This window comes from Peromyscus leucopus, chromosome 6 (assembly GCF_004664715.2).
Source record: "Peromyscus leucopus breed LL Stock chromosome 6, UCI_PerLeu_2.1, whole genome shotgun sequence".
In the NCBI taxonomy this organism is placed as follows: Eukaryota; Metazoa; Chordata; class Mammalia; order Rodentia; family Cricetidae; genus Peromyscus; species Peromyscus leucopus.
This window is the reverse complement of record NC_051068.1, coordinates 76,075,478-76,100,724: the sequence shown is the minus strand read 5'-3', so window position 1 is coordinate 76,100,724 and position 25,247 is coordinate 76,075,478. Positions and strand designations below refer to the sequence as shown.

General features: G+C 44.0%; 1 protein-coding gene across 3 annotated transcripts in view; it reads left to right on the top strand.

The window, feature by feature from the left end:
* Positions 1-13,909, top strand: part of Slc22a15 (solute carrier family 22 member 15) — a 59,005-nt gene extending 45,096 nt beyond the window's left edge. Inside the window, exons 9-12 of one of the 3 annotated variants that reach the window (XR_003735375.2) lie at positions 8,852-8,972; positions 9,529-9,605; positions 11,556-11,744; positions 12,274-12,361. Coding sequence is in view for 2 of the 3 variants with exons in the window: in XM_028877303.2 (XP_028733136.1) it covers positions 8,852-8,972; positions 9,529-9,601; positions 11,556-11,744; positions 12,274-12,363 (473 nt within the window). In the remaining variant the exon portion in view is untranslated. Of the gene's footprint in view, positions 1-8,851; positions 8,973-9,528; positions 9,677-11,555; positions 11,745-12,273 lie in introns of those variants that run through there. The other 2 variants (XM_028877303.2, XM_037206943.1) reach the window with 2 other exon arrangements.
* Positions 13,910-25,247: the final 11,338 nt, after the last annotated feature.

The following is a 25,247-nucleotide window of genomic DNA, read 5'->3' as shown; positions in this document are numbered from 1 at the left end:
AGAAACTTCCCCGTGGAACTCAATTCAAATCCAAACAAATGGAATAACATCTAACAGAGCACCAGTGAGTTGTGGGAAAATATTGGTGGCCTGACATGTAACTATGGTCTCAGGGGAAAATATTATCTAAGAAATGATGACTACAAGCTTCATAAGTTGATAGAACTTTGAACACATGATTGAAGAGTGGCCAGTTAATGAACCATACCATGTAAGTATCCTACATGTGTGTGCCTTTCACAAAACATTCAGAGTACCCAAAGCAAAACTGTGCAGAGCTTAGACTTGCTCCTTCAATAGCTGAGGCAGTGATTGAAAAAGTAGAAAATCGAGACACAACCAGGATGACTGCTGATTTGTCCACACCTTAACCTATAGCAAGGGAACGTGACTTCCATTGAAAGAGCCACAGAATGTCTATGGTGAGATGCCCTTGTCTGGGCCATGATGCATAAATGAATAGAATTCAAAGGATTGAAGACTTATAAAAGTACTGCTTTACCAGAATAGAATTAAAATAAAAAATTAAAAAAAGATATCTGGAAAATCCTCAAACATTTGAATACTAAACAATACTCTTTTAAAAACACATGAGTTAAATAACAAAGGAAATTAGATATTTTAGTTAAACTATAAATTAAATATGCAATATTAAAACTCATGACATGTAGAAAAAGAGAGGCTTAGGTATGAACATTTATATAATTATCAGTGATCAAGAGAACAAATTAGTAATCTCAACTTTTGTTTCTAGAAGATAAACTTTCAAAAGGAAAGCCAAGGTAAACAGAAGGCAAGCGTAAGAATGAAAATTATAAATGTAAGAGAAAAAGGAATGAAAACAGAGAAATGATAGAAAAAAATCAAGGAAATCAAAAGCCTATTGGTTAAGACCTTTAAAGTTAATAACCCTCCAAACTAATAAAAAATGAGACATAGATCACAAATATCAGAAATGAAAATGGAACCATCACTAAAGAAACTTTAGGCGTTAATGAGAACCATTGTGAATATTCTTACACTAGTAAATCCAAGTTATACACAGTCTTTAGAGAAACAAACCAAGAAAGCGTAAGTGAAAGCAAGCAGATGACCTTTGCAGCCCTTTGTCTGTGGGAGAAATTGAATGTGTGGTTAGAAACATTCCCACAGAGAGCTGCAAGCCGGATGACTTTGCTCCTGCGTCTATAACACACGAAAAGAAGTAGAAATTCCAGTTCACATGATTTCCCAGCAATTCACATTGGGCCAGCAATTACCCTGAGGCCTAAGCCAAACAAAAGCAAGCTTTACCCTCAAATACAAGCACTCAGCAGTGTTACTCACCATATTAGAATCCAGAAAGAAAAAGAAGTTACATGATAATTCAGTACAAGCAGAAAAGGTACTTTTTAGAGTTCAGCTCCCATCCATTATAAAAAATATTAGCAGCTGGAAGCAGAAGAGAATTTCTGTAGCTTGACAAGTAGAATCAAGGGAAAATCTCTAGCCAATCCTTTGTTTACCACCGAAAGAGGGAATAATACTCACTGTGATCAGGATGCCCATTCTCTGGCGCATTGTCAAGACCATAGCAGTAAATGCAGTAAGACAGTGAGAAGAAAGGAAAGGGACTCGAGCTGACAGAGTGAAAGAGTGGAGGACTCTGAACAATAAACAAAAGACCTAATAGAATTAATAAACGAGGGCTGGCAAGAAGGGTCAACCGGCGAAGGTGCTGGCTGCCAAGCCTGGTGACTTGAGTTCAGTCCCTGGAACCCACACTGTGAAAGGAGAGGACCAAACCCACAGAGATAGCCTCTGACGCCCCCACACATGCCATGCTACACACAGAGATACACAGATAAAAAATGTAAAAATTTAAAAATAAATAAATGAGCTGGTCAGAATCATATGACACAGTTTTATTTCTATATATTATTAGCAAATAATCTAACATGCAATTAAATAATGGTACTGGTAATAAAATTTAGAAATTTTTAGAGATAAATTTCTGTAGCATATATAACACTAAAAACCTTGAAAGGTTGCTAGGAAGAACTAAAGAGGGCTGGATAATTGAATTGGCAATAGTAATATTCACAGATAAGGAGATCACCATGCTCAAAGGTCAGAACTTACTTAAGTCCTCTTCTCTTACCAAACTGATTTATTTTTGCACAATCTCAAATGTCCAGGAAGATTATTTTATTCATAGAATAAATTTGTGCAAAAAACATGAACACTCAAAGAATTCTAGACTAGCCAAAATAATTAATATCAAGAAAAACAAAGTTGGAGAATTTATCTGCTTTTAACTTATTATACAGTTATAGTAATCAAGATAGTGTGTTATTGATAGGATAGATCAGGGGGAAGAATTGAATATTAAAAAGAACCACAGCTGTGAACAAAAGAAGTTACATCGTATGCAGTAATAAGCACAAATTGGATGTCAAGCCTTGTAGCCAGACGAATCTTTCCCGCCCATCAGTACCTGAATAACTAGTCAGAGGCTTAATATTAATAACAAACCTTTTGGTCTTTATCTCAGGCTTACTGCTACTAGCTCTTACATCTTAAATTAACCCATTTCTACTAATCTGTGCATCACCACATGTCATGTGGCTTTACCTGTATTCCGTTACATCTTGCTCCCCTGGCAGCTCACAGCGTCTGCCCTGACTCCACCTTTCTTCTCCCAGTATCTTTGTTTGGATTTCTCACCAGGTTCTTATCCAAAACAGCTTTATTAACCAATTAGCAACACATAGTCACAGCGTATAGAAAGACCATCCCACAACACTTCCCCTTTTCTGTCTAATCAAAAAGAAAGATTTTAACTTTAACATAATAAAATTATATATAACAAAACAGTTATCAAGTAAGAATTAGAGTTATGATATCTAATCTATTTATATTTGGCAAAATTAAAGAAAATGTCCAATCATCTATCCTACCTTTGTGAGTCTAAAGTTTTACATCTAATTTACCTTGTATTGTAACTAAGGAAAACTATAATTATAACTATTTAGTCTGAAACTACCCAACTTCTCAAAGAGTAGACAGGAGAGCAGAGTAGTGACTGGGTTAGTCAAAATTTCTTTTCCTTCTTTTGAAAAAGATACTCTTAGTCCTTTTAAAAATGAATCCATTTACTTATGTTACGTGTGTGGATGTTTTATCTGCATGTTTGGCTGTGTACCATGTGCATGCCTGGTGCCCGAGGAGACCAGCAATTACAGACATTGTAATTCCATGGTAGCATTGGGAGCTACCATGAGGTGCTGGAAATAGAACCTGGGTCCTCTGGAATAGCAACCAGTACCCTTAACCACTGAGCCACCTTACCAGCCAGTCAAAGATTTATTAACTAATACACAAGAAGCACTAAAAGGGAAAAGTATAACCTACTTGATCAAAACACAGACTTTGGCTTTATAAAAGATTCTTACCAATGATGTTATCACAAGGTTTTAATTCTGGCACTTGGGAGGCAGAGGCAGGCAGATCTCTGAGTTTTAGGCCAGCCTGGTCTACAAAGCGAGTCCCAGGACATCCAGTGTTACATGGTGAGACCCTGTCTCAAAAACAAACAAACGAAACAAGAGACTGTATTGGGCCAGGTTGTGACTCAGTTGATGGAGTGCTTGCCTAGCACACACAAAACCCTGGCTTTAATCCCCCAGCACCCAACACCACAGAAAAACCAAGTGTGGTGGCGCACACCTGTAATCCCAGCACTCGGGAGGTGGAGGCAGGAGGATCAGAAGTTCAAGGTCATCTTCAGCTATATAGTAAATTCAGGGTTAGCCCTGGAGTACATGCAATCATGTCACAAACAAACAAAATGAACAAATGATAACAAAAAGTTTCTGTTGCCAGGTGTAATGATGTGTGCCTGCAGTAGTAGCTATTTAGAGGCTGAGGAGCTCAGGGCCAATTAAGGGAGACAGGTCTCTTCAAACAAAGGAAAAGCATCCTTAAGGAGATGAAAAGTAGGGCACAGGCCAAGAGAAAATACTTGTAAAAAAAATGCATAATTAAGGATCAAATCCAAAATAAGGAAAGGAATCTTAAAACTCGATGATAATAATAATAATAATAACAACAACAACAACAACAACAACAAAAATATTTAAGCAGATAATTCTCCCTAAAGTTGTTAGAATGGCAAATGAGCATGGAAAGAGATGTTTAAACCCACCAGACATTAGGAAAATGACAAATCTGTGCTGAGATACCAATACACACACATCCGGACAGCCAAAACTGGAGAACATAGCTGATCACAGTGAGGGCTGCGGATGTCAAAGCTCCAGCTGCCCTAGACAGTGCCACAGACACCCACTTAAAGTGGGGCACGGGAAACCAAGGCTCTGCTGCAAGTCCTCAGGATTTGACGACACTGGACCCAAGCTGGAAGGAGCCCATGCCACCAGCTGATGACCAGATAAGCAACTGTTATCCACCCACACAGGATCTTACTCAACAATGACATGTGACCTGTGACTCACACAGCTTGAGAGCCTCTCGTCACGCTGAGTGAAAGAAGTCAGACATGAAAGTCCACAAAGTATTAGTTCATTCAGGTGGAGTTCTAGAAAAGCTGAGACTGTGGTGACAGCATTAGGCTTTGTTCTGTTTTTCGTTTTTTTGTTGTGCTGTGTTGTGTTGTGTTTTTAAAGAAACAAATTGGAGCTAGCAAGATGACTCAGCAGGTTGCTATAGAGCCTGGTAACTCCAAGTTCAGTCCCCATGACCCACATTGTAGAACAAGAGAACCTACTCCCAAAAGTTGTCCTCCAACCTCCACACATGCCCAGGCACATGTACACACACACACACACACACACACACACACACACACACACACACACCAAATAAATAAATGTAATAAAAGACAAATGGGCTTGGTGTGTGACTGTAGCAAAGTACGTTCCTGAGACCCTGGGTTCAGTGTTCAGAACCAGGAAAAGAAAAGGCAAAGGTAAAGCAAAGGAGCTGGGTCTGCCTGTTGTGTTATCTATACTACAGGACATAGAGGCAAAGCAAAGGAGCTGTGTCTGCCTGTTGTGTTATCTATACTACAGGACATAGAGCTATCTTACTGTTTATAAACATGAACAGCCAAACATCTGCTTGTAGAGAGCTGGGTGTATTGGTGCACACCTGTAATCCAGTACTCAGGAGGAGGAGGAGAGACCACTGGGAGTTCAAGGTCAACTTTAGATACACAGCAAGTTCATGGACAGCCTGGCCTACCCATAACCATGGCTGTCTCACAACACAGCAAAACTTGCTTATGATCATCCACTGGAAGAAGAGAATGACGGAGCTGACGTTTTTATTTGGAACCAACAGACTACTGTTTGAGCCAGGAGTTCAGGGCCAACCTGGGCAACCGAGAGAACCTGAGTCTCTTAAGACAAAACACCCTCAACAAAAAAAAAGTAAGGCACAGACTAGAAGAAAAGATCTGTAAAATATATAAATGATGAAAGATTGAATCAAAAATAGAAATGGATCTTACAACTCAATAATAAATGGACAAAAGAGACATTTATGCTGATGGCCGCAAAAGGGCTTCTGAAAGTCCTGAACATGCAGTCCTTTAAAGTTGCATCGTTGGAGATAAGTTATGACCTCGTGGAGTTCAGTACATGGAAAGATACAAGTGTTATGCAAATCTACTTTAAAAACAAACATAACCTCATTTTAATTTTCCCTTTAAGTCACTTGCTTTTTCCCAAAACAACACTTTGACCATTCATTGGAAATGACTGGTAATGTAGGACAAGAAGGCAGGGACCAGCTCAGTGGCTGCAGAGCCTTCTGGAACAAAGCCAGCAGCCCAGCAGCTGCACAAGCAGGACTCTTCACAAAGAAAGCTGTCTGCTGTTGACATAAACTGTCTTGGGGGAGAGGTGGATTCCCCCCAAGAGGTGACCGCAGGTGTGTTGGCAGGAGCGCAGGGGAGGAGGTTCAGGCTGCAGGTGGGGTGGCTTTGGCCTGGGGCCAGCGCCAGCCTCCCCATGAGCTCTGGCCGGAGGTGTCTTCCACCTCCCACGGGAGTCCTTGTGCAGCTTTGGACCCTGTGGGGGTTAGACGGCAGTCTCTGTGTCCTCCATGTGAATTTAAATTTCCAGATGGCAATCTTCAGTCCTGTTAGGAAAGAGGTAGGGTGCCTCCATGTGGTTTTGAAAGATGCCACTGTGCATGGGGCTGGGCGTGAGGGAAATCCATCCTTCCAAAAGCCATTTGCAGTCAAAAATCAACACACCTCAGGAGGAATAAGAGAGATTTTATTCTTGAGCCAAATATAAAAATGACTACAGTATATGAACCTATATCGATTCAGGGAACCCAGGATAACATGTTCCATTAAGGAAGCAGTCACATAGGCTTTTACTAGTCACAGAGTAAAAGAAGTAACAACTGCATCTACTATTTGCATTTTTGGGGGACCACAGGCAAATGGGTTACAGCAAAGTGATTAAAACAACGACAATTCTGTTACAGGTTTCAGAAGCTCTCTGGTGACATTCTTGTCCTTGGAGTTGGTAGAAGACATTGGTCTACTAAAATACATTTCAGAGACTTTTCTTTATAGTCCAGAGATATTAGATCAAACATAGGGGTGGGGAATGAGTGACTGGTAAGCGCACTAAAGAAAGGCTGGTAATTGGACTTCAACTGTACCGTTCTAACTCTCCATAATTACCAAGTTCAAACCTGTTGTTCACAACCTGGAGAGGCTTCAGCACGGGCATCTTGCTTGTTTGTTTTCTGGGAACTTCAGTTTACACAAACAATTACACATTTTTGTTTTCGTCAGTGCTACTCAGTACCTTTTCCTGACTCAGTTTTCTAGAAAATAGTGATGAGGCTCATGTGTCCTCATTATTGGTTTATATGGAGAAATGAATAATCTCACTAAATTGTTACCAGAAGTGAGATCTAGTGATCTCAGAACCCTAGAAACATACACACCTTGGAGCCAACTGCTGGGAGGCATAGCTTGTCTTCTAGAAAGACCTTGTAGCTTAAATATGTACTGCTTACCCTAGCAAAATCATCCCCAGATACCTCGGCAGCATTGAAGGCAGCCCACGTGGTTAAGATGGTTGTGGCCTGATAATACCATGTTAAGGTAGATGGAGCTCAGGCCCACAGTTCAGCAGGAGTTTTAGATGTGTGATATGCCCTCCTTGCTGGCGGCTAAGGCAGCATGAACACAGACTCTTCCCACCACGTTCATGCAAGTTGGAGTCCCAGTGCCTTTTAGCTCAACAGACACTTGGTAATCAACCATGTGCCCTAGTCTACAGGGAACCCTGGGAGTCCAGCGGTATACATAAGACGCCAAGCTCAGCATGAAATAAGAAGGTGAAATACGTTTTTTGGCGAACAGTAGGAAAGTGAGTAAGGACAAGAGAGTGCCTGAGGCATGCGGTCGATGGACTGGAAAGTAGAGGCAGTGGCAGGCACAGGAGGGGTGGCCATCTCAGTGAGACGGGACGGGACAGGACAGGAACAGGGGCTCATGCCAACCACATAGTCCCAAGGAAGGAGAGGTCTTCTGTTTGTCAGAAACGTCAAGCGAGAAGAGAGAATTAGGACAGTGCTGCTGGTCTTCACGAGTGTGGCCGTGGGGAGAGGAGGCAGCGGCGGGCGGCGGAGTGCTGGGAGGTAGGGAAGTGCAGTGGGTATTCGGCAGTGACAGGAGGAGGCTCGGAGAGCGGAGAGCGTGAGAATTGCCTTCTGCTCACAAGGAGAAGACTGCTGTTTTTTTAAGGCAGAGGTGTGTGGGGTTTTGAAGGGGAGACATTCGGTATATTTGACAGGCAACAACTATAGAATGCCAGTTAATAAAGGAAAGAATCAGGATAATCCATACTATTTTAGTAAGGAAGCAAAACTGGAATATTTTTGCATTTTATGTAAATAAAATAAGAAATTCAAATCTAATTACCGCTTAATAACCCAAACAAGAAATCGAGGAGAAAAAAGATTAGAAGTTTTTCCAAATTTCTTTCATCTTTTGTTCTCTACAGAGCACTGTCATATCTTCTCTCAAAAATTTAATGAGGTTATTCCTTAACTCAGTGGAATACTTCTGTGTTTTAGATTTTGAATATCTCACAAAAACCCATATGCTCACAATTTGGGCTCCAAGCATAGGTACTGTTCAGGATGTGAGGACTGATGGGAGGAAGTGAGGTCAGTGAGAAACACACCCTGGAAGGGACCCTTAGGACCCTGGCCTCCCTGTCCTGGCCACCGTGAGGTGAACAGGTTGGCCTATCATACACTTTGACCTCCCTTCAGGGTTAAAGCACAAGGCTAACCAGCCATGGAGAAACCCACAAGGCTAACCAGCCATGGAGAAACCCCTGGGATCTTGAGCCCAAGTAAACCTTCTCTCTTAAGCTGATTACCCCGGCCATTTATTGCAATGAAGGAAAGCTAGCAAACACAAATACCAGATATAAGAACTACGGATACAGAGGTCAGGGGGTAGAGAGACCTGGGGCAAGCATGCATACTGCCTGTCAGCACAGACGTGTTCAGGGCTTCTTGTGAATGAGTGAGGGTCACATGCTCCTGAATGACAGTCAGTGTGTCAAACCACAGAGATAGCCAAGACATTGAGAAAGCACTGAGTGTGTGAGTGCTGTGTGTGTGTGTGTGTGTGTGTGTGTGTGCGTGTGTGTGTGTGTGTGTGTGTGTGTGTGTGTGTGTGACAGAACCTGAGGGTGGTGTGTGTGTGGAGATGAAGGTGAGTGCTTCTTGCTCCTTGGCAGTGGAATGTGTCACCTGAAGGACCTGTCCTGCTGGGGTCTTCACCAGTGTTGTCTGTCCTCCTCAGACACAGGTGTGTTTGCGGTGGTCAACAGCCGCTCCTTGTCCTTGCTGGGGAAGCTGACCATCAGTGCTGCCTTCAACATTGTTTACATCTACACCTCTGAGCTGTACCCCACTGTCATCAGGTATGGGGCTCTGCTGACTGTGCTGCTGTGGGCAGAGATGGCCTTCCCTACTTTGCATGGGCATGTGTCAGTCACGAGAGCGTTTAATCACCTATTATCTTAGTCACTGTTCTATCACTGTGAAGAGACACTGTGATCAAGGCAATAAAAATAAATATAAATCTTTAAAAAAATAAATCGGTTTCTGCTGGGTATGGTGGCTCATATCTTGAATTCCAGGAGGTGGGGGCAGAGACAAGAGGCTTGCCACAGTTCAAGACCAGCCAGGGTCACCCCAACAAGACTTGTTTTTTAAATAAAAGTTCATTTCCTTATCCTCATGAGTCACATTTCAAGGACTGAGAAGCCTCATGTGTCCAGTGACTTCGGATATGGTGGTGATCCAGAACTCTGGTCTCACAGAAAGGTCTAGCAGGCAGCAGGGTACCTTCTACTTAGGAATTATTTACCATTTTGAGCTTATTGTATTCTTCCAACCCAGGATATTTAAACTGTCCCCCTGAAACTTAAAGCTTTGTATGTAATTAGTTAATTTGTTCTTTCTTACGCCTTCCAGGAACGTTGGCCTTGGAGCGTGCTCCATGTTCTCCCGAGTGGGCGGGATCCTTGCCCCCTTCATACCCTCACTGGTTGGTTTGTACCTCCTGGTTCTGTTCTTCCTGGTCTCTGCTTTGGAACTCATGTGTGCTTTTGTGTAGAAAGAGGTAATGAGCAGGCTCAACCAAGATCAGCTGCACAAACGGGAATCCTGTGCCTTTTCTGTGAGGAGCCCAGTGTCCTGTCAGGTGGATGGACTGGGCGTTTTCCCCTGGCGGGCCTGGCTTTCCATTCATCTGGACTCTATGGAGTCTGATGATATCAGCAGGCCCTGTCCACAGACATTCCGAAGTCAGTTAATTAGTTTTTATGGTCTTCTGTGGCGTGCTGGTTCTATCCTGGCCCTTTGCATATATTGCTGCATGTAGCTGTCACAGCAGCTGTAAGAGGGAGGCATTGTCATCAGCTCCACGGTGCTTTAGAAGCAGGTTGCATGTGCGCTCACCACTGCAGAGAAAACCGGAGAAGCACACCCAGCAGCATGCATGCCCCTGTCTTCTTTGGCATTTTGGGGTCAGGAGAAACAAGTAGCCATTTTCAAATCCTTGCAGCCTTAAATGCTCAAGCTCTGTGAAAGCCCTGGGCCCATGCAGCTCTCTTCTTGATTTTGCTAGGTAGAGGACAGACGTGAGCCGTGGAGCTGGGAAGGGGCCTCCGGATAACCCAAGCCCTGCTTGTGGAGCCTGAGGAGCCATTAGAGAACCCAGCTTTCGTGATAAAGGCTGTTTCTAAAATACCAGCCAGCCTTATCCCTGGGACAATGAATGTCTTAACTGATAGACAGTCATGAGATCTATCACGGGACCTTGAGCTGTCTCAGGAAGGAGTCAGACACGTGGTGACCAAGAACACTACAGCTGCATCGTGCTTTTCTGTCTTCTGAGGGTCACAATGTCCCTTTGCTATTGAGTGTCCTTGGAGCTGCAGATGAGTCTTTCCTGCTACATCAGTAGCTAAGGGTGCAGGGCACTTCCCCATTTACACTAACCAAGAGTCTGAATCCTAAAACGTTTATGACCGAGACTGGAGAAATGGCTCATTGGTGTAGAGCATGCCTGCTGTTGTAGAGAACCCTGGCTTGACCCCTGCCTCCATGTCAGGCAGCTCCCAACCAAGAACCTCGGGGGATCCGACACTGCCATGGGCACCAGCACATCCGTGTGCATACCCCCATTCGCATAATTAAAAATCCCAAAATATTTTTAAAACATGTCACAATATGTTATTATATAATAAAATAGCATTAAGATATTACTTATACTGTAGTTTTGACACCACCTTTGAGGGCTTTCCTAGAAGATCTTGAGAAGAAATAACCTAAAAGGTAGAGCCAACCCATTGTGGCTGGGAGCCTGTGCATTGAAAGAAAACATTGACTTATACTAAGAATACCCTTGGAATCTCTGAAGCAATTGCTGGTAGAACCATATCCCACTCAAATAGTTTAAAACTCTGGATCATAGGACTTTTTCTTTCAGTTTCTACTCCTTTAATCTTAGGCCTGTCAGTGGTAATGTTATGATACATTTGACAACTTTCAAGTTTATCAGCAAATAGTCCAGGGTCTCCCTCCTTGAAGAGAACATGGAGCTCACCACAGAACAGACTTCTCCTCATAGCAGAAGCTGCACTCCAGAGTTCCTGTGAACTCAGCCTGTGTAGGCCTCCCAAGCTCACAGATGGCCATGACTGTGCCTTGCCTGAGATGGTTGGTCCAAGACATCTAGTCCATATTCTCATGCATCCTTGACTCACTTGGATACATCTCTGCATGTATGAGGAAGCATTCTATGACTTCCCAGGATAACTGTCTTAGAGTGCAAAAAACCAGAACCATGGTGTATGGTGTAGTCTAGTGGGAAGGTGCTGAATAGACAATAAAAAAAAAAAAAAAAAAACCAGCAGTTCTTGGTCACAGGACTGCCGATATCACCTGCTAAGGAACTGAGAGGTTTGTTTGTTTTCATCCACTCCCTGTACCCACAGAAGGACCTGCAGTGGTCCCTGCCCTTCATCGTGTTTGGAACCACCGGCCTGACCTCAGGCATCCTGAGCCTGCTATTGCCAGAGACTCTGAACAGCCCCTTGCTGGAGACATTTTCTGACCTTCAAATGTACTCGTACCGGAGGTTAGGGGAGGAAGCCTTGTCTCTACAGACCCTGGATCCTCCACAGGTATAGAGACACTTGTAATCATCCGGGTCTTCCACTTGGGCAAAGAGAGTTTTTTTTTTTTTAAAACAAAACAGAACATAAAGTTCAGACTGAAAATAGAATGGAAAACAAAGATGAATTGAACAGCAGATGATTTATAGCAAAATAGAGCTGGTAATGGACTCATTAGCTTTCTGAGAACGCTCTATGGACAGTTCCTTAGGGAAGCAGATGTCATGAAGATACATTTGTTGGGGCTATATTTGTTGGTATAATTCAGTTGGCAGAGTTTTTGTGTTAAATGCATGAGGTGCTCTGAGGTCTGGTCCCCAGAACCACCTAAAACTGGGAGTGCTGGTACACCCCTGTAAACGCAGCACTTGGGAGGTAGAGGCAGTTATATAGCAAATTGAAGGGTAGCTTGATCTATGTGAGACCCTGTCTCAAAACAACAACAAAACTGTCATGTGAGTATCTGGGTGGTAATTCTCATTTAGGCCTGTCGTGACATCGTTTCACTGCCTCGACAAGATCTCCTTTGCCATTTCAGCCCCTGGACAAGGCCAGCACCCTGGGGAGCGAGAGTGAGGAGGAGGAGGAGTTCTATGATGCAGATGAGGAGACGCAGATGATCAAGTGACGAGCCCACATTCCTCCAGAAGCAAAGCGTCCTCATCCTGTGTGCCTTGGGTTCAGCCTAACCGCCAGTGACGTCCTCCGCCCACTGACATGTCCAGACTCAGGACGAGGTTGGAGGAGGTTCCTAAAGGGAGAACCTTGGCACATTGAGAGACTCATTGCTAATTTGTCCAGAGTTGGGGCTGAGCTCAGCACCATGCCTCTGGCCACACAGCTCAGGTCCACCATCCACGTGGCTGACTTGTGTGTCTCATGCTGCTTCCCTTCTCTGGGACCCAAGAGCAGGTGTGTGAAACCGCTCACAGTTTACTAGGATTAGCCAGAGCTTCCCCCAAGATCTCACCTTCCTAGTCCATTTGACATCTGTCCCTGTCACTTGGCTGCTCCCCATCAGGAATCTTCTGGTACAAGGTGATGTGTCCAGAGCGCCCAGCTTTCCCTCAGCTGGCGAAATGAGTCTTCAGCTGGTTCCCACCCATTAATTGACAGCACAGCTTGGGCCTTTAGTCTGCGATGGTTCACTAGGAGAAGCCAGAGTCAACAGGGCAGTTTGCAGGTGACAGAGGACTGGCTGTGGCTTGGTAGCTCCCTTGACACTCGGGTTGTGCAATGTTTCCAGTTAAACCCTTGGGAGATTTTTCTCTGTGAGATTCTAGTGTCGGCAATAACTTCAAAACCATGCACAGTCACTAATGAAACTCTCCAAGTTGGGGGAAGTCAGCAAGGGATGTGCTGGCACTTTTCAAATGGGACTTAAATTCAGAGTGGCGATTTTCCCTCACAGTGTTTGTGGTCTTCAGTGTGCAGTGAGGGATTTGGACGGCACAGCAGGGCTTGAACCCTGCCCTACATGAACCGTTACTTGTTTACTCAGATGGCGGGATGATTTTTAAAGAAGATGTTGAGTTTTCATTAAGTGCTTCCATTGCTTTCCAAATAAATCAAAATCACACTTCATACCTGTTTCTCACAAAACGCGAATACTCTCAAAGAGGCATATAAGCCAAGAGTCCATGTGTGAGCGATTGATCACTTTCCCGGCCAGGGAAATTGCTGTGTGTTTAGAATGTCTGTTTATGCTCCTCATCTCTTGGGAACAGAGAGCACACAAATATGAAGGAAAGGTACACTGTGGATGCTTCTGGAAATCATGGGTACTTGCATCCTGTCGCCTCCTCCATGTTGTCTTGGCTTACACTAACATTATACCCACCTGTTCCTTTGTTAAAACACCGTTTTCCTTGATGCCCTTGATGATGGGGGAGCCATTTCTACCCCTGGAGAGAACATTGGCTGTGACGCAGTGAAGACCTTGTGGGTGGTCCTGTGTCTAGCTGTCAGGAAGGTTATGGAACCCCCTGCAGCATCATATCCTCAAATCTGAGCAAAGTGTGCCCCACACCCCCAAACTGTGGAGTCCTGCGTCTCTCTTCTCCAGGAAATGGAGGTCAGCTCTCCTTAGGAGAGGAAGAGAAGGCCTTCCAGAAGCACTTGGTTCTTGTCAAATAGAGTGTTTAAAATAAAGCAGTAAATTAATATATGTGTAATTTTGACTGGTTTGTTCTCTCTTTATAAGAATAATATAACCCATTATAGAAAACTTGATATTAGAAGTTGAAAATATATCCATCATCCAGCCCCCAGAGAAAGCAGCGCTGAGCCTTTGCTTCCCATGTAGATTTTTCTGCCTTCTGTCGCCACTGAGGTTCCTGCTGCTTCTGGCTAAGTAAGTGAAGGCTCTGTAACTGTGGCTCTGTGTTTGTTTTGGGAGTTAGAAGGAGAGACCCCAGTTTGAATTACATGTTGTATAATAAGGCTGAGTTGGCTGTCGGCTGCTCTTGTTAGATATATATTTTTTCTTCTCTCTGGATAGTCCTCTAGCATAGTTTAATAATTATTTCCAGTGCCTTTGTAAAGATTGATTTTATTCCCTTGATAGCTATTAATAAATATTGATAGTACAGAATGGGCACATGTATATATGTGCAATGATTAAATTACTGGAAATCTTATTTGGTAGGTGACATACTTTGTATAGATAGTCCATTAAAAGCATCTTTAAAATAACAGTAAGGATATATGAAAAAGTCATAAGGAGTCATACTATTAACTAGTTACCTAAAAATACCTATGATACATGTAAGTCAGTGTATAAATATACACAAATAGATTAAATAAAACTTCCCATCTGAGCTGACAATGCTCCCACCAAGAACCATAGACTGTGTAACAAAAAGCCTAGCACAGGCTGGGTTGGTCAGGGTTATCCAAGAGACTCCCCAAACAGCATAGGCTATTGCCTCTTTTCCCCTGCCCCTCACCAGAGTCCTGTGTGTGTGTGTGTGTGTGTGTATGTGTGTGTGTTACACATATGTAACAATAAAAAGATACCATGAATTTAGGCGAACAAAACAACAGAAGTAAGGTTTTTGTCCTCAAAAGTGACAAGAAAAATGTAGGACAAGTGGGAAAACTCAGGTCTCGGGCCCACAGGTCTCATGGCCTGTGTGGTTCTCACACTGCGGTTTCCTTCTGCATTTAAACCACAGCCTGGGATGCCCCAGAGCTCGGCTGCTCTGAAGCAAGGGCAGTATTCTTCAATTCTCAACGTGAACACGTTAACAAAGTACAAGGATAGTTTTTGGATCCCTGCTGAAGTGACTTCGGCCTGGACAGGCACTGTCATGCTGTCACCAAGGAAGGCGCCTTTGGCATATGATTTATGTTCTTAGCACACATGTGTTCAAGCATTGAAACCCCCACTTCCAGCAGGAGTTCTTCATACAGATGTTTATCACTGCTCCTTAAGCCGCAAAGATAACAAAGATGAGGGGATTTTCTGTTTTCTCTATTTTAAAATAACAATTTATTCATTAATTGGGAGCATCTTATCATTCATCCCAATTCCACTCACTTTCCAGACCACCCATATCCACCCTTCAACCTTACAGTGTCTCCCCCAACAAAAAAAAAGAAAATTAAAAAAATCAAAACAAAACAACAAAACCCCTCTTCACTCCTCTGTCTTTCCCACCTCTCCAACACTCCTTCCTTCACCTTAGTGACATTGGGAGCCGCACAGTGTCACACAGTATGTACCCTTCTGTCCAATCAGCTTTACAAATGTTCATTGCAATGAGTCATTGGTCTGGTTCAAGGCCTCTGGTTTCTGGTTCACCATCATCACTGGGTTCTCACTGAAACTCCTCTCAGATATCCTGTGGCCACCCGAGTCATGGAGATCCTGCTGGTATCGGTCCACAGGAGCAGTCCCTTCACGGCTCCAGCCGTGAAGTAGATCTTGGTGAGTGCCAGCACAAGGTCCTGGATGTAGGCCAGGGTGGTAGCTGAGAGGGTCAGACCAGACCACTGGGCCCCCACCCTCAGGCGAGGAGCAGAGCCAGCTCCCCATGCCTGTACCATTAGGTCCAGTTTTCCCATGCCTGTGGTTAGGGTTGGGACTATGCCCAGGACATTGGGGCCATCTCTCCTGTGGGGGTCCAGGCCAACTTTCTTGCTGCAGTGTCCAGTGAAGGCCAGCAAAGGGTGGGCCGGCTCACCATGGCCCTCAGATTTCATCACATGAATCCTATAGCCCCCTGTGGTAACATGGGTCACAGACATCAACACAGACCCCAGCTGCAGCAGGACCATGGACCCAGACATGGCCCTTGGCAGCAGCTTGAGCCCAGACATCACTATGGACCCTGTGGCAGCTCGGATCACCCAGCTCAGTATGGCCCCAGCAGAAGCATGGCTCATCTCAGGTGATTGTCCAAACCCTAGGCATCTGCTCAGCACTCACTAATACCAGGAGCCATGGACATCCACTCAGACCCTGGCTGCTGTAGGATGATGGACTCGAGATAGCCCTAGGCGGCAGCTCAGGCCTGGACATCACCATGGCCCCGGGTGGCATCACAGGCTACCCAGATCAGTATGGCCTCAGCAGCAGCATGCCCTCAGACACCAGCATGGTCTCAGATGGCTAACCAGACCCCAGACATCCACGTGGCCCTCGGTGGCAACAGGAGCCACGGCCATCAACTCAAGCCCGGGCTGTTGTAGGGTTACAGGAAGGGAAGTATAGTGCCTGCCTCTTGAGAATTTATTGAAGGATGACAGAATACAGGCCTTTTGTTCATACAGAGTGCATTAGGAATACAGTAGCAACTTTGACAAACACAGAACCTACTAGAAATCACAAGTAATGTATGAGATGGATTCTAAGAAACAAGTTAGGGGCTTAAAGGAGAACCCCAGGAGAAGAGTGTTAAAGAATGTGAAGATGATGTATTGTGGAAAATCTGTGGTGTAGTAAGTACATCAGAGGAGAAAGACTCGTGAGCACTACTGTGGGTACAGCATTCAATATTCACTCCAAGTTAAAGCTATCAACAGACTAAGAATACAGGAAGCACTAGCAAGATGGCTCAGCCCGAACCTCAGTCCAGTGCCTGGGACCCCGCTAAAGGAAGTGGAGGACTGATTCGTGCAGGCTGTCTTAGGACTTCCACATGCACACTGTGGTACACATAGACACACAAAGTAAAAATGTAAGGTTTTAAAAATACAGAAAGCTCCCTTAGCAAAACAAGGGATACTGTAGTAGATACGATGAGTGGCACGCGGCATCTGCATCTCCTGGTACCTCAGTCTTCAGACTTTCTTGATCCCAAGCCACAATTAAAAACTGTTATGGGTCCACAGGATGGCTCAGTGCATAAAGGCACTTACAGTGCAAGCCTGGGGCCTTACTTTGGCCCCCAAAATTCACATAAAAGTGGAAGGAAAGAACTGACTCCAAAAAGTTGTCTTCTGATTGCCACACATACAGTATGGTATACCTACACACACACACACACACACACACACACACACACACCCCACATGCACAATTAAAAAAATACATATATGTTCGTGTGTGCAATGTGCACACATTTGTGTTTCTGTGTGTGGAGACCAGAGGTTGATGTTGAGAATCGCCCTCTATCATTCTCCACATAACTCTTGGAGACAGAGTCACTGAATTTGGAGCTCACCATTCTGGTTAGACTGGCTGGCCGGGGAGGCTCCGAGGCCCACTCCTGAGCACCACGGCTACAGATGAATGCGGCTGACTCAGCTTTTACGTGGATGCTTGGGATCCTAATTCAGGTCCTCATATTTGCATAGCGGGCATTTCACACACTGAGCTATCTCCCCAGCCCAAGAAACACTTTTATATATTCTCTCCTCACTTCTTAAAGATCTATAAATGCGTGTAAAATGGAAAATAAATGTGTGTGTAGCTTTTATAAAAGATGGTTCATTAACAGTTTTGTTTCACTTTTTTGTCATTTGTGACATAAGTCATTTCATGGTCCATTAAGTTGTAATTCTGTTTGAAATTCGCTCTTCTCCTTGCACTGCAGAGGCGTTAAGGCTGAAAATGTACACTGTCTGGACTCCCTTGCAGCTATGCTTCCCGGCACAGTTTGTCTTTGGCCAATCAACACAGAATTTAAAACATGGAAGTGAGGTTGAGATCTGCCTTTTATGTCTGGGCTTCATAATGGTGGCGCCATTTGATTTCTTTCAGACAGTCTTACCAGAGAGGTTGATAGTCAGAGGCTATGGTAATTAAAATCATTTTTATATAGACCTAAATAATGTCAGAACTCACATGGAAAAGTAGAGATTCAAAAGCAAAATAAAGACAATCCTAAACAAAAATGCATAGTAAGTAATCAGACTTCCCAGATATCAAATATGAATGATAATCTTGATCAAAAAAAGACAAGTAGCACAAAAAAATTCCAGAAAAATTAGTCAGATACTGAAACCAAAGAAAAAGGAATTTACTGACATCATGAGAAGCATAAACTGGATTTTTAGCAAGTTAGCTTGAAAGTGTGTCTGCTCTATAATTATGGAACACTTTTTTTTTTCAGTTTCTTAACATAACTCATTGTAAGAAACATAATTTTGTACAATGACAAACAGCATGCTTGAACACACATGCAAGCATGACTTTATAAACATAACTACACTGTTCTGTACTTTCTGTTTCACCTTAAAGAGAAAAGGACACTGGTGATGATTCTGAGATGACTCATAACACGTGAAGTCAGAGCACGCAGCTGGAGGAGGCAAGAGATGCTGTCTTATCTGCCGTAGTTCTTGCCTAGTGTACACACGTGCAAGGAGATGTGTGCAAAGAAGTCCCACTGTGCCATTATCAGTTGTTGTAAACCAATGAATTTATATATATTTATGTATATATGTCATGGACAGTTCGGAGAATGCATATACTCAAATTTATGCACGTGATAGAATAATTGAAGTTTAAATACTGAGGTGGAAAGGTCTTAAGAGTGAGTGATGCTGGGGGAGGAGAGTCAGTTTCCTTTAAGGCTGTGGCTCCTGGTAGATCAATCATGTTCCAGTGGGTGTCTTCCCCGCACCCCGCCAGTGTATGGATAGCACAAATTATAGTGGATGGGCTACTACATTTTTCAAATGGGGACACGATGTTGGGGGGATAGAGAGGATCTGGGAGGAGTGGGAGGTGGATATGATCAACATAAATTGTGTGAAATTCTCAAAGAATTATTTTTTTTTTATAAAAAAACAAGTGACTGGAGTGCTTACTAAGTAAATAAATTCCTTTTTGTGCCATACTTTCCAATCAGGAAGAACTACTATTATGTTAAACAAATAGAGAAGTCTTGTGCTTATTTCCACCAGATGAAGAGGTATTCCTCTTCATAGAGAAGTCTGCCCATGTGGCCACATGATAGCCTAAATTTCTCCTAAAAGGAGCCTCACATCTGTAGAAACATCTGGACAATTCTAGTACTTTAAAGCTTAGAAAAGCTTATGTATTAGAAATAGTAAGGGCAGATTTATTCAAAGGATCTCAGTCTAGACTATGTAAAACAATTGGTTTTAGATAAAATTGGCTTTTCGGAATCTCTGCTTCAGAGCATCAAATGAAGAAATTGAATTAAATGGTTATTGTGATGTGCAATCACACACATATATGCTCAGCTTAAAGAAGAGGTTAATAAAAAGAGTTTCCAGTGAAAGGGCAGAGGAGTGGGCAGGGCAGTGAGGAGAGACCCTGCAGGACCTCTGAGGCTCACCTCAGGGAGCAGCATCCAGACGGATGTGTGCAAAGATACCTCTCCAGACAGAAGTTGGTGAGTAGCTGTTCCCTCAGGAGAGGAGGGCTTCAGAATGGCTGAAGCTGCGCTGTTCTTGGTGGTTATAGTTATACCAGATTCCCGTTGCTTCCTAGAGCATTTTCGCACACATGTGGATCTTGCATGCCTCCACTGTGTGGCAGGTACCAGGCCTATGCCCCTGAACCTAAAAGAAGAGGTGCTCAACAATGCCTATGTCTGAAGTACCATTTGCCAGACAATCTCCCGACCCCTTTCACAAAATCCCGATGCCCTGAAGTGTCATCAAGATCTTTGTTTCATCACCCTGAGGACACATCTGGAAGAAAAAAAAATAATAATATTAACCATGGTCAGCAAAAGCTTTAAACCCTAGCATGCTAACCACACTTCCTTGAGAACTCAAAATAGTAGGAAAGTAACCTGAAATGGATTGGTATATCTATAATATGCTTGTTCTGACACAACAGTCAGAACAGGAAATCTAATTCTGATGTTCCCAGGGAGGAATAGGGCAGAGCAGCAGCAGTCAGCCTTCAAATGGTGTCCTCATTACTCAGGAATTCAGCACTGCCATCATAGTTTATAGTCAAGGAGGAGAGGAGGTGGCACAGGAGAGAACCAATGGTTAGGAAGTGCCCATCAAGCCAACTTCCCCATGAAGATGACTTCCAAGGCCTTACTAGTCTTCAAGAATGATGTGGAGGAGTGTGTGTGCAGAGGTCAGGGAGGGGTGTCCATTTCCCATTGCTACTGGAACTAATTACCACACTCCCAAGTTTGGGCCTGATGGTTTTGGAGGTCAGAATACAAAATGAGTCTTAAAACTCCTTCAAAATGAAGGCGTCTGTCAATGGGACTGTTTTCCAGATTCTCCAGGGAAAAATCCCTTCCTTCCCTCTGCTCTGGCTGCTTCCCTATGTGGCAGCATTCCTGGGTCTGATGTCATCACTCCTATTCAATGAAGTGCCTCTTTCTTCCTCTGACCTCCTGCCTCCATCGAAGATGGGCTCCTGTGTATCATCAGCCTACCCAGAGAATTCAATCGAATCTGCCCATCTGAAGGTCTTAACCCTAATCACACCCCACAAATATCTGTTGCAATAAAAGATAACATTCTGGAGATTGGAGTGTGAATGACGGAGGCATTCTTTCAGCCTATTGCCTCTGGAAGTATGTGTCATTAAGACATCAAGCAGCTGGAATCTGTGGATCAACTATTATTGATCTCATAGCTCAATATATTGCAAATTCAATGGAATGATTTGGCCAGAGAATGCAGACGCAGACCATGGGTGACAGCTCGTCTGTGTATTGATCTTCTCTACCTATGTGGCTAAGCCAGGGTCCTCTCTGAGAACTACTGTGGCTGTTGTTTGCGAGAACAAGCTGAGTTGCTTACAGAAACCTTGGTCACTAACAAGTCTTGACTTCTGAGTTCCATTTGCTGTATTTTTTGTTGTGTTGGTGCTGAGACTTGACCCCAGTGCCTCTTGCATGCCAAACACACTCTACTACTGAACTGACCCCCACTTCAGCCCCCAGCTTCTCTTAATGCCCAGCAGTTGCCTTAGCCAGGTCAGTTCTGTTGTTTGCTGTGTTTTCTTAGGTTCTCTCAAAGTTGCATGTACCTTTTTCCCATGATAATTTAATAAAAGATGGTGTCTTTATTACTAAGCCATAGGCTCTGTGGAGACGAGTACATATCTTCCTTTTTCCCACCATAGTCTAGTCCAGAGAACCCGATCCAGTGTTGGACAGATGTGCAAATATTTTTGAGAGAATGAACCAGTCTCTCACCCCACTCCTTCCTAAAGCTCTGTTGTCACACTGAACTCAAAGGCAAGAATGAACTATTTTATTCGCCTTAGTAACTCTGCAGGCATTTATTGATGTTGGGGTGAATGGATATAGAGACATTAGCTGGTTAACTGGTTTGTCTGGCCAGTACTCAAGAGGGATACTCTTCACCCAAATCAATTTGAGAAAATGTCTGTGGATAGTTTGCCTCCGGAAATGCTACTCACAGGTAACTGCAAAGGCTCCCGTTCGGCCTCCACCTCGCCACACAACCCTGGCATTTGTGCAAGGTAGTAGGACCTTGAAAACAGAAGTGAGTAAAAGATTAGTCATTCAATTATTTTGTCCAAGTAGTCTCAGACTGGTTACTAAGAAACCATGTAGCCTGCTGAGTGCAGAATGAGTGAATTTGTGGTGGGTGGACAGGCTGTACATGTGTGTCTATCTGTGATCTATGTGGTGAATGTGCGCCTTTGTGTGTGTGTGTGTGTGTGTGTGTGTGTGTTATATGTGTATACGTGTGATATGGGGGGTGGGAGTGTGGAATATGTGTAAATATAGGAATATGGTGTATATGATGTGTGTATGGGCATTTGTGTCATGTGTGTGTTTGTCTACATGTGTCTGTGTATGTATGGTGTGGGGGGGTGCGAGGGAGTGTAGGATGTGTATATGGTGTATGTGATATGTGTATGGATGTGTGCAGTGGATATGTCTGTGTATGTGTGTGTGTGTGTGTGTGTGTGGTGTGGGGGTTGTGATATGTGTGGTTGTGTGTATGGTGTATGTGGTGTGTATGTGTTTAACTGATCATCTTCTGTCCTCAGAGGCCATCACTGCACTGTGAAGGTGTTCTTTGGAGGAATTTTGGGTCTAATCAATGTTGAAATGTTCATGTCTCTTAAATAGGAACAGCACATCGGAAGTTCAGGTATGCTGTCAGTTTGGTTACAGACATTTGAAGACCAATACATTAAATAAAATCACTAGTGTTAAAAGAGGGTTTAGATTTCTTTGTTGGGTCTCAAATGCTTCTTTCCATAGGTTAACTTAAATATGGATAACCTTAGAGTAGTCAGAGGAATGAAGCCACATCTGAAAACAGCTGGAATTGAGGTCTAAGAGGACCGCTGGCCTCTCCCTTGTACTTATTTCTTCATCTAGACACACCCCAGGGGAAAAAGGCATTTATTTCTTAGTAAATTGGCCCCCAAACATCTCTGAGACAAAAAACCGCCTCCATGTTCCACCCTGCTGACATGGCAAACTCCGAGCAGAGACACAGCTGCTCAGACTCACTTTCACAGAAAAGGAATTTATGATCCCAGCCATCCCACAGGGCAGGGAAGGGCTGGACCCAGAGTCAGCTGATTAGGAGATGGCAAGGTGGGGCCTGAGGCAGCAGCCACCCTAGGGCACGCTGGGGGCAAAACTGGGGGGGGGAGGGAAACGTCACGGTTTGGGTCATGTGCAGTAAGTAGTTCAGGTTAGTCGGAGAAGGGACTGATTAGTCGGAGAAAGGACTGATTAGTAAGTGCAGCTGATAAAGGCACCCTGAGATGCTCTCATGTGAGCAGTCAGGGGCAGTCAGGGGTATATCTCATCTCCTTTCCAAACACTTCAGCCTGCCTCCTGGAGCTGGAAGCTTATTCCTGTATGGGTGTGTATAAATGATCAGAAGATCCAAGTTGCTTCTAGAACACAAGCGCTTTCGGGAGGGATCACATTCACTCAGTGACTTAGTGAGCAGCAGCTGCATCCCAGGTCTCATTAGAACGGGTACTGACTTGCCAGACAATAGTTACTTGTTTTCCCCTGGGACTTGTTTTTTCCCTTGGACTTTGTTTAGTGAAGAGGCCTACCAAACTGTCACTCCTGTTCAGAGGGCCCCAAGCTCCATGCCACCATGTCAAGAATATGTTCTGCCATATTGTTCTCAGCACTATCAAGGTGGTGAAAACCCGGAGACTAGGGACGGTGACCCGCCCAGGGTCACAGCTGGGGTGGCAGTGTGGAGTCTAGACCTATTCGGGGGTTGACAAAGCTCACACACAGGCTTGCTCCTCCTTCCTCCTGAGGAAGAGAGAGATTTCAAGAGGGAGCAGTGCTGTTTGAAAGACTCTTAGCGACATCTCCACTCTTGGCTCCTGGAACAGGGGCAGCAGAGCAGACACATTGGATTCTTATTAGTCAAGGATTCCCCGTGTTTGGGGGAAGCATGGAGATTTTTTTTTTTTCTCTCCAGTATTAAATCAGTGGAGGAGGACATTTGTCATTCAATGATCCCGGCTGTCAGGATCTGTGCCTTGATGGCAGGTAGGACATTGTAATGATAATGACAGACTTTTGGGGTGTCTCTAGGGGTTGCTCTTATTAATTGCTTTGGGGACACTGTTAACTTAGGTTGTATTTGAGTCCGTTGGAGAAATCTAAGGACTAGGCCGTTGTTAGTGGGCTTGAGTCGAGGTCAGCGAGGCAGGTGTCTCCCGGGTCTTTGACCTGACTGGGATATGTGTGGTGAGGAGTCAGGAAGACTACAGAAGGGTCTGCAGAGCTTCAAGAGGGAAAGGCTCATGTGAAATTCCAAGGAGACCTCAGATGTCTAAGTCTGAACAACGGATTAGAAACAACAATATTGGCTTTCTAAGGAGAAAGAATATCTTGAGAAGTGAGATCTTAGAAATTTTGGCTAGAATTTTGAAGAAATCTGTAACTTCTAATCACCCCTCCCCCAGCACATTAATCATTACTAAAACCCCCTACTGTGGAGAAGAACTGTGAGTAAAAAAAGGTAGGGACATTTCCTCTGAGTAATCTCTCTCTTCTCAGCACACTTAGTCACCCAGGGCAGACAACCAGGCCTGCCCAATACCAACACATTTTCTTTCATATTCCATAGGAAATCTGTTTATTTTGTGGTCAATATCTTTTAGCCTTGGAATAGTTCAAAATATTCTCCAAAGACACTTTTGTGCCCTGGGAAGTAACTGATCTGGTATAAATAATGGCCTTAGAATCGGAGTGGCGCCCCAGTTTTCCTCACCTGCAACACAAAGTGTTAATAGCCTATGTCATAAATCTGCTTTGATGATTACTGTTTATAAAAAAAAAACAAACAAACTCACATAATAGGGCTCACAATAAGGAGTGTGTCAAAGAGCTTTTCAAAAGAGTTTGAACTCAGAGATTCCCCTGCCTCTGCTTCCCGAGCGCTGGGATTAAAGGCTTGCACCACCACCACCCCGCCAAGACACATTTTTTGTTTTGTTTTGTTTTGCTTTTTGAGACAGGGTTTCTCTGTGTAGCTTTGCACCTTTCCTGGAACTCACTCTATAGCCCAGGCTGGCCTCGAACTCACAGAGATCTGCCTGCCTCTGCCTCCCGAGTGCTGGGATTAAAGGTATGCACCACCACCGCCTGGCAAGACACACATTTTTTTAAGGTGACGGCTTTGGACTACATTTTTCATTTTGGCCAGCAGTTCATGCGTGCAGTGGCAGCTAATCAGGAAAGTTGAGACAGGATGGCCTGTCGAATCTAGCAGCTGCCAGCCATTCTCAGCAAAACAAAATTGATAAAATAAAAGGCTTAAGGTGTGGCCGGCCAGGTGACAGATTCTGTGCTTAGCATGTGAGAGAGGTCCTGGGGTCAATCCCTAGCACTCCTGAAAGAAAGCTTTGGTGGTTTTTATAAAGATTTTTTCCTAAAGTGGCCTCTTCCTTTGTTTAAAGCTCCTCCATTTGCCAACTAATAATGTAACTGAGAAAAATGTGCCATTTATGAGGTCATTTCCCTTTTCTTTATGGTCCTAGAAGACCTGTCATTTTCGGGGAAGGAATGTCTATAAAAACTAACCTCGCCCTTGGGGCGAGCTGACTTCTCCTCCCACTTTTCTGAGGAATCCTGGGCCTGGGGGTGG